The 12,564-nt window shown below is 37.3% G+C and overlaps 1 protein-coding gene across 1 annotated transcript; it reads left to right on the forward strand.

Moving 5' to 3' along the window:
* Nucleotides 1-27: 27 nt before the first annotated feature.
* Nucleotides 28-10,864, forward strand: tradd (tnfrsf1a-associated via death domain). Its single transcript, XM_087792872.1, has 5 exons — nt 28-354; nt 5,030-5,175; nt 5,249-5,526; nt 5,816-5,963; nt 10,260-10,864. Exons 1-5 carry the CDS (start codon nt 152-154, stop codon nt 10,556-10,558), a joined length of 1,074 nt encoding a protein of 357 aa, XP_087648998.1. The 5' UTR covers nt 28-151; the 3' UTR covers nt 10,559-10,864.
* Nucleotides 10,865-12,564: the final 1,700 nt, after the last annotated feature.

The following is a 12,564-nucleotide window of genomic DNA, read 5'->3' on the forward strand; positions in this document are numbered from 1 at the left end:
TAGTGACTGATAAAAATAGACCAAGGTGCTTATTACACAAAGAATAGTACAAGGTGGGCGAAATGTAGGTCAGCCCTGCCGGAGCAGAGATGCGAAGATCGACTGACGAGTCACAGCACTTGCAGTCTTGTTTAAGAGAAATCAGTGCAAAATGCATATCAATTCCGCGCTTCACTCTGTTTGTCAAATTAACAACCTTGAAAAAACATTGTTTTTTGTACATCAACTGAAATGTAATCGTGTAAAATCTGACTTCCGGCTTTCAGCCAATAGAGAGCAACGACGTCCGCCAAACGTCAGTGGGCGTGGCTTCGAGAGAGGAAGCGTCATCGAGGAGCGAAACAAAGTTTTGAGGTAACTTTTCTCTTACTTCCCAAACATTGCTAAAATGTCATGTTCTGTTGATTTAGTAACATCCGTGTAATATTTAAATACAACCGACGTCTATAAGTGGGCAGTGGTTCTTATCCGTCTTGTAAATCAGACTAGTGTACACGAAGTTTCTCTCGGAACTACACACGCTTATCTCTCGACAACATCATCGACACGACATTAAAGTCGTAAACTCATGATGGACTTTCAAGCAATGTTTGATGTACTTCGATCGTTTAAACACTTTCCGTCATTTAAGTTGACGTCTCTGACGACTCATGTCAACACACTCCCATTTAATGTGTGCATGTTGTCGAGCTGTGGGAGGAAACCAGAGTGCCTAATGAAGTTCAGGGCCCATGTTCACTTCATAGCTAGAATTACCTTAAAAATGTATTCGAAATATTAGGCCAAAAACGATTAAACAGAAGACATTGACTTCTGAATACGTTTAATCGATGGTTGTGAATGTCTATACGGAGATAATTCAAAGTATCTCTCTGGTAGAGTAAGTGTTTTTTAATAATTTGAGATTATTTAAAAAAAAAAAATGTTTTGATTCCTTCTACTGAACCATTACATTAAAAAACACTACACTGTGTGCAAAATGATTAGGCAAATTAATATTTTGAACAAATCTCGGTTTGTATACCTATGTCCTTGAATGCTTAGTGTATTTAAACAATTGGGGTGTATTTGTTTAATGAGGAATGCTGTGGCTTAAGGAGAACAAAACCCTCGAAAAGCGCTATATAAATAAATATAACTTACTTACTTACTTACTATATCAAGGTGTGCATAATTATTAAGAAGCTACTTCACCTCCAGAATATGAATGAAAAAGTGATTAATCTCACTCTAAGTCAAAGTCCACATTTGTATAGGTTAGGTAGAACTTTATTGATCCCTCAGGAGTATAGTATTTATATGTGTCATATTTAATATACCTAGTGCTGGAGTATTCATATTTTAATACTTATAGTTACAATTCAGAAAAGCATGTGATGCATATTTGAAAAATGAAAAGTGTCAGTTTGAGGCCGGCTGCAGAAAGACAAGAAGTTATGTAGACACTCAGCCACCTTTTCAGTATTAAAACATATTTAACAGTCTGGTTCAAAACACAACTTAAGTATTAAAAACTGATTTTACTGTCCGCTTACACTGGGTCTCATTAATGAAATGTGAGCAGATGGAATTTGTGTGTAAAACTGAGCAGAGGTTATTCAGTATCTTAGTAGCCCTGATCTTGTCTTAGCTACTAACCAAATCTCTGCCTGACCATGTACAGCTTGTAAATGTACTAAATATGTAAGCATATGTCTCCTAAATAATGCGGGTGATAATTGGGTCTGTTTTGGATTTGTTTTCTAACGTTTGCCTTTTGATTATATACTGCATCAGTTTTGCTCAGTATATAAGTCTTGATTGATTTACTTTGTGTATTTACTGCTGCAGCTTCAACTAAATGGGCATATTTGAGAGGAATTTCACTTCTATGGGCTTCCAACATTTACAAAAAAAGCTTGTTTCTTTCTCCATGTCTCTTTGAACACACAACAACCTATGTCATCCTTTAGATTCTCATAGTAAAGCTGCTCATGGCAAATTTGACATATAATGTATGATTAATTCATCAAGACGTCGACTTCCTTTGTTGAACAGTTAAAGATGCCTCAGACATTCTTACTGATTTCTCTTTTTTTTTAGAAGCCTGTGCCTTTTGCTATTTTTGGAACTACTCTTAGCAAACGTCATTGGCTGTTAAATGGCACCACGGTTGTGACCATGGCTCTAAATTATCTATTGAGAGAGACGGATGCCAAAAAGCCAAAGAGAACACTCGCAGGAACCCTGAAGGAGACCTGGTGGTGATGCAGAAGGGCTTGTGTATGGGAGACTAAAAATATAATAAGCAGCCTCCTCAGTTAGGGGTTGCAAAAGCTTTTACAACGATTCATTATTAATAACAATACCCCTTGTTTAAGGAGAGAAAACTACTCCAGACACTATATTTGCTCTTCAAAAATGTGACAAGGGCTGGGATTCAGGAAAGAGAGCTAAAGAAATCTCTAAATATTGTTTAAAACTAGAAGTCACTCTAACTGTACAGTAAAAGAGGCTGCAGCTCAGCACGGTTACAAAAATATGTGTCACCATTTGTCTGGTTGTCAACATTCCTTCTGTATATGCTTGCATGAAGTTTGTTTTAGAATGTATTGTCTCATATTACTTTGTCAAACCCAATATTAATATTGTACCACTTTTTCTTCATCATTATTTCTCTTAAATTAACTGTATATAAAAACATCCTGCTCCAACTAAATGTAGCCTCTCTAGAGGTATTTTGTGTATTTATTTTGATGAATACTACACACATGCACACCGAGGTGTTCACATGACGGCCTCCATCTTGAGGCAACCTCCGATGTGTGGGGTTAACATGTTTTCTCTGGGCTTGCTTAGGTTTACTCTGGCTGCTTTGATTTTTTTTTCCCACTGTCCAAAAACATACATAGGTTGGTTCTAGAACTCATAACATTTAGGTCAATCATAAAGCAGCAGACACATACACAAGAAACATGAGTTTGACGAAATCGTCTTACATTTACTGAATATATTTTCATTCTATTTAATCCACGTGATATCTCTGGGTGACCTCCCTGGCTTCAATGAATACATATGCAGCGGTGGAAGTTATTGCCCTTGACCCAGAGGCAACACAAGGGATACCATAAACATATTTGTTTTTGGCCACCGGGTCACCTTGATCCAGAGATAATGCAAGGGTTAAAAGCATCACTGCAGCTGAAACCAGTTATCTTGCATGTGATATTTGAAATGATCAAATGAACGTCTCTAATGGTCAACAGTAGAACAGAAACGGCATCACTAGTGTGTGCATTTTAAGTATCTAGGTTGAACAAGAGATGTTTGACTCACGTCAGTGTCACCAACCTTGATAGGTGTAGTGCACGGTGCTGGTTTGTTGATGCCCTTGAAAGGTCACAAGATCACCTGATTTCACCATGAAGGATGTTTGACTCATCACTGGAGTTCTGGAGAGAGCAGGGGACTCCCCAGAGTGACGTCATGAGCAGGATTCTGACAGTAGCAACAAAGTGAAAGACATGTGACCACATGTCTGAAGAACTCCCCCCCCCACCCCCCCTATACACATCAATAGGAGGTCTAAAGTAAACAAATTATGTTTGTCTGTGATAGTGAATAATGTGCTAATCGTTGGATAAACCGTGTGCTTTCACACCCACACAGCAGACAAGCTGGCTGTCCAGGGAATACTGGAGGTTGCCTTTTGGCTACTGACATTAAATGATACATTTTAAGCTCCTGTTGATCACTTAATCCTTCTACAGCTGCAGAACTAATCTCACAGTATACTTCAGAATAGCGTTGGATAGAACAGCACATAATTACAACGAGGACAAGTTTCCTGCAGACGTTCGCAGAGCCATCAGTATTAGTGGAATGTAAGGTTGTGTAATCCATCTGAAAGGATGCTCTTTTCACGCAGAGACCTTTGCAAACTGGGACTCAACAGAAGTGTGCTGCTGATCCCAAGTACAGTAGTTAGAGGCTGAACGGGAAGATTAAACATGTTTTTATGTAATGAGGTTTTTTGAAGCTGGTGAGAAGTGACGGGACAAAGCTACAGTCAACACACTCCTGGAGGTCACATGATTAAAGTTGGTGTCACAGTTATGATTCAGGGCGGGTCTGATGTTGAGATTGTAATGTTTGATTATGTAACTATACATCAAATGACTGGAAGAGACTTTCAGGTTTGTTTTCTGCCTGGGAGAGTCTCGGTTTGTCCCGACTGAAATACTTTAATGCATGTTGTGGCACCAGTCAGGTCTCAAGAACACTTCTAACTGAAGCAAAGGCAAAAATCCATTTTCGAAAGGACATTTTGTGCCTTGCCCTTGTCTACTCCACGTGCATCTTAAAATGAAAGTCTGACTCTTTTATTCACAAGAAAGCTCATACCTGCTGTGTGTTCATTTAGACCAGGGTGGACAATTTTTTCAGGGGCCACATTATATACTGTAACTGCTGCAGGGGCCGTCAGGCCAACAGACAAAGATAAAGAAACCATAATGTGATGGAAATGCTTTTAAAAAGTCTAAAAGAAATACAATGTTATAAACACGAGACAAAAATGTGTTTGCTTTTCTCTTACTTCCTATTACTAATTAATGAAAACAAATCATTCTAAAGATCGACATAACAATTGAACTTAATTACATTTTTTATTTTGACCGGCAGAAGAAAATAAATGTAAATTTAATGTATTTCAATGAAAAGAGTTTTGTACAAACAGACACATACTGATGAGTAAAATAGAGGTCCAAGATCAATTATGGAGACATTTAAATCAACACATTGAATAATTATTTGTAATTTAAAGAAATATTTGAAACTTTATTTGAATACAGGTAATTAAAATCAAAAAGTACAGGCAAAGGGCTGCATGTGCATACTTTCCTCGGGTCTGTCTAAGACGAGGTTGTTTTGGGAAGTAAGAGTACATATTTTAGAAATGTTTGAATGGTACCAGTGTATCAGTGCTGTCATATGTGCAGATGGTGAAGAAATATTTATTGGTATTTATTTTGTTTAACGGCACCGACAGAATGGCAGACCATGCTGCGAATGGTGGACCCTGGAGTGGAAGTGTGGTTCTCTTCCTTCAGTCTCCTGGTGTGGACCTGCTCGCTCTCTTCAAGGACCAGCAGACGAAGTTCAATGTATTCAAAGTCATCAAACTGACACTCATCGGTCAGCGACACGTCTTGTTGTACGCTAAAAGAAGCTGTTGATCTTGACTTTTTACGTTCATTTCTGTGCTCAGATTCTGCAGGTCTGAGTGGGTATGAGATTCTAAAGGTCCATGACTGCGATCCGCTCCTCGGCGTGGAGATGAAGTTTGTGGATGTGTCAGCATGTCAGCACTTCCTAGAGAGCTACAGTTCCCGAGCCGCACATCAGTCTCTCTCTCAGCACGCCTGCAGGCTTCTCACTGTCCCTGGAGAATTTGCTGTGAAAACCCAGCTGAAAGCTGGCAGCTCCATCCTGGACCACCATCTAGATGAGTTGGACCTCTGCCTACATCATATCCACTGTTCAGAGGTATGATAGCTGCTGTTTCACCTGGTGCTGAGTGGTGTCGGTGTTGTTACAATTACAGATTGAGTTGGTTCTAAAAAACTATCTTTATTTAAACCTTTATTTACACAGTTAAAAACACACTGATTTCACTTTGCTCTTTAAAAAAAATCTCCAAATAAATAACATTTTCAGCTTTAGAGACAGTTGAGAAGTTTTACATTTATTTAACCATCAAAACATATCTTAAATGGATCTGTTTTAGGCTGCAAAAGTTGTGATTGACTGAGTGAAAGTTGTGTTTTATTTGCAGCCAGCACGACTGCGAGATGAGGAAATTGACAACCTGGAAGGGCAACTACACTTGGAACTCCTGGGTCCTGCAGCACAGGTCTCTACTATCGAACCAGTGGAGCCGCCTCTTCGCAATAACACCTTCAGGTTTCAAAACAGAATATTCGGTAAGCCTAAAAGCACTTCTAAACTAGGGCTCACTAACTGTTTTCATACCGCAAGCTACTCTTAGACCACTAAGTGGCCCGAAGTGCAGTTTGATCCTCAATCCAAGCAAAATTATAATACTTTCCCATTATGGCTGTAGAAAAATAACGATATATTGGGATATTTTTATTCACGATACTGTATCGATATTTTGAAAAATATATATTATATAAATATATATTACGCAGAAGTCTGGTGCCGGCACCAGGAAAGCAGTGAAGATGTGAGCGGAGGTGTGGAGGAGAACTCACGCTTTAAGATTCAACAGCACTAACTTAATAAAACATCTAAAGACTCATCACAACAAAGAATATGAGGTATCGAAGAAACAAGAAAGACGAAACAAAACGAAGCAGTTAACTTTGCTGTTCTGTAGAGAAGAGAAAAATTTTCAGTCGACGCATGAAAGTCAACAATAACAAACGTTCTTGTTAGTGTTAATGTTGACTTTATCATTGGAATCTGAGGCAATCCAAGAGTATAATAGTGGTTTAATAAAAGTTGACAGCGCTGTGAGTTTCATGTGTGTGACGTTAATTTATCAAACTTCAGGACGATAAATGATGACACAAGTTTAGTTTAGTCATATCAGAGCTAAAGGCTTCAATAACTTACCTTATCTTGTTGATCACAGAGTTAATGTTATTTTAAAAGATAATAACTTTGAATTATTTATATATATATTTAACCTTTGAAATAACGTTTTATTTTAATTCAAAGAGTTATTTTATGGCTTTTTTTTTTTTAATCGTGTTGATCAGAGATAAAAATGTTTTTTTTCAAAATAAACTAAGAACCAATGAAATGAGCGAAACAGAAAAGAGAAGGGATACTCCTGGCTCCAGCAGCTTTTAAAGCTGATGTGTGGACTCATTTTAAAACAAAGTTTAAAGTGAAAGAATCAAACACTGACAAATACTGGATATTGAATGTTTCTCCAGGTTGTTTAAGACTATTGATGCACTTCATTGTCTATTGTTAATGTAAGTTTACATTTTTGTTAATATTTTGAGAAGCACTTTCCTATAAACACTTTCATATTTGATTAAAGAAAGTATTTGTTAATTTCTTCGCTGTAACAGCCAGAAAAAGTGTCAAACAATATATTCTTGTTACTACAGTATCGCAATATATTGTATCGTCGCACATATATCGTGATACGTATTGTATCACCAGAATCTTGCCAATACACAGCCCTACTACCCATTTCACCTGATTGAAAACATTAAATCAGAATTCATGAGATGTTATGATGCGGGCTATTCTTATGGTACCTAAGGGCACATGGTTGCCATGGGCAACATTTTGGTGACCCCTACTAAACAATATTGACACTGTCAAGCCACACTTAAAATGTTTCCTGGTCCCAGTAGCATCAGCACACCATTTGTTTCATCTGCGACAATTCTGGGGGAAAAGAAAAAAAAAAGCTCCAAGTCAACATCATAATAGAGGCTATTATGAATATTATTTTATTCATTTGATCGTATTTATTGAACTTAGAGTGGAAACAGAACCTGCAAACCTATGTTTAACGAGATTAAGTAATTAAGTTATAATTACAAATAAAAAACATATACTCAATGTCGGTTTGAGATTATCACTTACTACACCTTAAAAGCTGGAATTTAAATATTAAGTTGAAAATTAATTGTTAATGTTACTCATATATCCCCCTTATATGTATCGTTCAAATAAATGTTGGGACAGTTCATTATGCTCTCAATTAAAATTAAATTAGATTATTTATTACCCTATATGTGTTGAATGAATACAAAATAAAAAGTACTGTGAAAACTGTAAATATGAACATGTTTAAAGCAGAATTTTCTTGTAGGATTATTTGAATAAGCGTTGTTTTTCTATCTTAGAAGTATGTTTTGATGATGACCGTGTTTACTGTGAAATGTTGTGGTGATACGAGTCTGACTGTTACATTCATCTAGCTAAGCTGCTTTTTAAACCATTTTCCTGAAAAACCTTCTATTTCTCAAAGGCTCCGTGTTTCCAAACAGTAAGATGTTCTGACGGCAGCTAAACTCTGCACAGTCTGTTGACTGAATCTCTAATCCAACCTTTTATAAATTAATGGTGGCAGAGATTAGTGGCAGCGGATATATGATGCGGATTGCATGAAATGGAAATGATCATTCTCGTAATAAATTGTTGAAATGATGTCAAAAGCATTATCTGATGAGATCGAGGCTCTTAAATGGATTATTAATATATATTCAGAATATTAGTTGTGAAATTGCTAAGGCTGGCTGTGTTTCAATATGTCTTTGAGATGGAAAAAAACATGTTGTGTATGGGCAGACAAGTGGATCTTTGGTGTGTAAGTCAGTGTGTACACACTTGCTGCCTTCTGTCTCTGGTGTGTCTCTGAAAGGGTTGAATTAATAAGATATGTTTACACGATTGCTTCGCTACAGCTCGGTCACCTGACCACATCCTCTGAACCTACCCTCAATATCACAACGTGCCATACAACCATGTTTCTCACAGTTGTGTTCCTTGACTAATCAAGTTTCAAACGAGTTTGGTTCTCTGGAGGTTTCTGCTACAAGAAGACAGTTTTCTTACTAATATTGCTGCAGTGTTAGGACCTGCAGGAGCTGGATAAGGACTGTTGAGGTAATCGTTAGTAGTCAAAAGATCAATATTGTGAGTCTCTACATGCAGTGTCTTCATGATCATATGTGGCTTTCTATATTTATGCCTGATCGATCTCTGCGCTGGTCAATAACAGTTGTCCTCCGTAGCTTCCTGTGCAACATTTCTGAATGAGAATATGGTATTGACAGTAATGTAAGAACCCTTTGGGGAAATATAAGTTTAAAAATGTGTGAACTAGAATAAAAATGTACTACTGTGACAATATTTTCCATTCATCACTAGATAAATAAACAGTCGTGAGCAGCTTTCTTGAGAGTCTGGTGAGTCTGATCTGTACAGAAGATGTAAAGAGCTAGTTATTGTACCAGACTTTTGCAGCGAAGAACCACACGTTGATGAAGGAGGTGAGGATGTTAGCAGTGTAGAACTGCACCAAAATTATCCAATATTTTCTGGACAAGACGTTAATCCTAAAGTTACAACTGACTATCCTCTGAAATGTAAGATGAGAGATGAGATGTATTCACTGAAAATGAATAGATGACCTCAAACTGTTCAGTTGAAGGACAACACCAAAAAGAAATGTGACGGCACGCATACCTCTGCCAGGGAGCTAATTTTACATGACCTTTTTTACGAATATAATTGAAGTTGAGTTTTCTGATCAAGAATCAAACTCTGTCACTACAGCCAGATTTGATTTATTTAAGTGATGTTATTGCCTGCTGTGTACATTTAAGTATTATTGTTTTATAATATGAACCATTTCTAAACAAAACTATTAAACACATCCACACTGCAAAACTGCAAAAGTCATTAACGGAGGTAATATTGTCTTGTGAGAAACAGATGATTATATTACAGATCATTATGATTAAATTATCATTTTTTAATATGAGATTTGAATGGTTTCTGTTGCTTTCATTAATTATAAAAAATGTCAGTAAGTTGGTGATGTTTATGATGGAGATGGTGTTTATGAGGGTTAAGTTCTTTTGTCAGGATAAGATGGAGGAGACAAGGCTAGTACCGGCTGTGACTCTCAGCTGACTTTCAACCAACAATACACCTACATGTGCTTGTATTTTTTCTGCTTCTCCGTCATATCTTTGTTTTGCTCATTTTTAATAGTTTGTATTATGTGATGGAGACAAGTTACCAACGAGACATTGATGAATGTTATGTCAGAGTAAACCCGTTATTTTTCCCCGATAAAGCATCTCAGACTCATCAACAGCATCGGCAACAGAAATCACCCTGTCCGTCAGCTAGTACGGCTCATGGCTACAGCATATGGCTTCTCACCCGAAAATTCCGTGTTCGAGATTCATCTAGTTTTTGTCATTTTCACGTGATTGTTTTTTAAATAATATTGTAATGCAGCAATGGATATATTTGTGTATAAGTCTCAATAAGAGATGTTGTTTTAGGAATAACTTAACATTGAAATTCAAATTTTTTGTTTTTGTTTGGACATTATATTCTCACGTTAATGACACCAGAAAGTTTATTCTAGTGAACTACCTTAGTATTTTTTATGATTTGTTAGACTAGAAGAGAGATGTGTATATATTACATTTTCATATCTGCTGTGTTTGTGGTGTATCTAAAAATGTCATTCTCATTTTCTGGCTTAATAGAGGATCGAATGCTGACCCAAGCTGATGTCCAGAACTTTGCTACCGGAGTGGGTCGGGACTGGAAGTTTGTCGGTAGAGCCTTGGAGAAGACCTGTCGAGCTCTGAGGGATCCCGCCATAAACAATCTGGCCTATGAGTACGAGCGGGAAGGGTTATATGAGCAAGCCTATCAGCTGCTCAGCCGCTTCATGCAGGCAGAGGGGAGCGCGGCCAAGCTGAGCCGACTGGTCAAAGCACTGGAGGACTGCAAACTCAAGGGTCTGGCTGAGAATATCCTGGGCATTCAGTCTCAAGACTGACTGACTTTCGGTGTTTTGGTGCGACTGGACCTGTGATTTTATATAAATGCCGCGAACATGAAAACCATTCCTGTATGTCAGAGTGTGTGAACAAATGCTTAAATGTCAATATCATGGATGCTTTATCATCTATTAGTGTTATTAGTGAACACTAGTGTGCCTCTTTATTTTTTATTGCAATTGTGTTCTACGATGAAATCTGTGAGCTCGCCATGATAATGAAAGCAGAACTGCTGGATTTGGTTTGTTTTAGAGTTGTTTCCTTTTAAAATGGGCACAAATGAATTAAAAGGATGTCAAAATGGAGCTTTTCCTGTTGATGCATTAGTGTAATTAAAACTGAAAGCATCATTTTGGAAGAAAAAACTCACCCAGGTATGATGAGTTAATCCCACCCTGCCTCTCTCACACACAATACACACACCTACACACTCATCTGATTAAACTGTGTTTGAATGTGTGTCAGGTTATGTCAGTGTTCTTGTTCGTGTTTGTGTGTATTTGTGGCTGTCAAAAAACTAAATTCCCTGATGGATGAGACTCTGCAGGTCAGGCTTCTCTGGTTTCATTCAGTTCCATCATACCCGCCCAGCCCCCTCCCTTCACTCCACTTCCGCCCAGATGTTATGTATGGATTAGATGCTTTTATCACACAAACACTTACTTACTGCCATGTTGTTTGACCACAACCCCCAAACAGACACTTTAACAAGTTATGTAAAAGCCATTTCTGTCCCTCTCATGCCAGAGAGGTGGCTAACTTCAAGAATCATTGATGCAGTTTTTGGGTAAATATGAGCTAAATTATTCAATTAGTGTCATATCCAAAAAGCTAGTAATGGTGCAAAAAATAAACCGTCGCTACGGACCTAGACATTCAAATGCCAGCAGTAGCAGTACACTTCTACTATTCAAGTACATTGAAATATGTACATCAATTATGAAATAGTATTTAAAATGAAATAAATATAACACAAGATGCTGTACATCATTCAATCTGTCATTAAGGTTCCACATGGAATTTATCCTCTTAGGTTGTAGGAACAACGTTTCTCTTAACTTTTCTCAAAGACACTGTGTCAGGGTTTGTCTAGAAAAGAAAAAACCATTTAGTTCTGTGACAGAACAGGTCAACTTTTGTCATGACGGAGAAAGAACAAAATGACCAAACAAAGAATTGTTATTTATCTCAGTACTTGCTACTGTTTTAAACTTCAGAATGTGCTGTCGGCCCATGCTCTTGTCAATCAAGATGTGGAAAGTCATTGTTTCAGTAAACATTTTGAAATCATACTAACATTTAAATTCAAGGGTTTCCATGTATGATATGCAGATATTTAACTTTTCATAATGGCTGTTTGCATTTTTATCACTATTGCTTAGCTCTTTGTAAAATATGATTTTCCAGTGATGATGGCAAAGATGGTGCTGGTGCACTTATCTCACCTTATTGTGTGAAAAGTGTAACAGACCATGTTATGCACTTCCTTTAAGATAATTTTACCAATAAGTTTTATCATAATTGCAACAGAGATCAGGGAAACGACTTCTACCGTATCCGATTCAGCGCCTGTTTAATTTCAGAAGAGCTCTCCAAGGAATAAGGAATGTAGGTCTCTGACTGGAAGTCATGTTTTAATTAATGCTGATGCTTTTGATTAACTGCACCTCCTCAGAAAATAAGATTTTCTAAAAGACAGATAAACCTAATGTAAGAGGTGCTGAATCAAATGATAAAACTATACACAGTCCTGCCCTGAACTTCTGTCAACGGGTCTGTTAGCATTGCTGTGTGCTAGTCTTGTTCTTATTTTCTGCCACATTTAAACTCAACCGCTTCTCTGATACTGGATCAAAGAAGAAACCTCATTGACTTATGTATACTACATTTTAAAGTTTAATTGGACAAAACTGAAATAAAGGAAGTGCTTATTTAAAAAGAATCCTTTTTTCTTTTCTTTTTTTGTTAAAGATTTTCACACCAGATTCGATCAAAAGACCTCATG

This window comes from Callionymus lyra, chromosome 6, assembly GCF_982586985.1.
Source record: "Callionymus lyra chromosome 6, fCalLyr1.hap1.1, whole genome shotgun sequence".
NCBI classification, from domain to species: domain Eukaryota; kingdom Metazoa; phylum Chordata; class Actinopteri; order Syngnathiformes; family Callionymidae; genus Callionymus; species Callionymus lyra.

What these genes read in the sequence shown, in the direction of transcription:
- tradd (XM_087792872.1), top strand. Translation starts at nt 152, where the DNA reads ATGCATATCAATTCCGCGCTTCACTCTGTTTGTCAAATTAACAACCTT. An exon ending in ATCATATCCACTGTTCAGAG is followed by an intron (nt 5,527 to 5,815) that starts GTATGATAGCTG and finishes TTTTATTTGCAG; the next exon opens with CCAGCACGACTGCGAGATGA. An exon ending in GTTTCAAAACAGAATATTCG is followed by an intron (nt 5,964 to 10,259) that starts GTAAGCCTAAAA and finishes CTGGCTTAATAG; the next exon opens with AGGATCGAATGCTGACCCAA.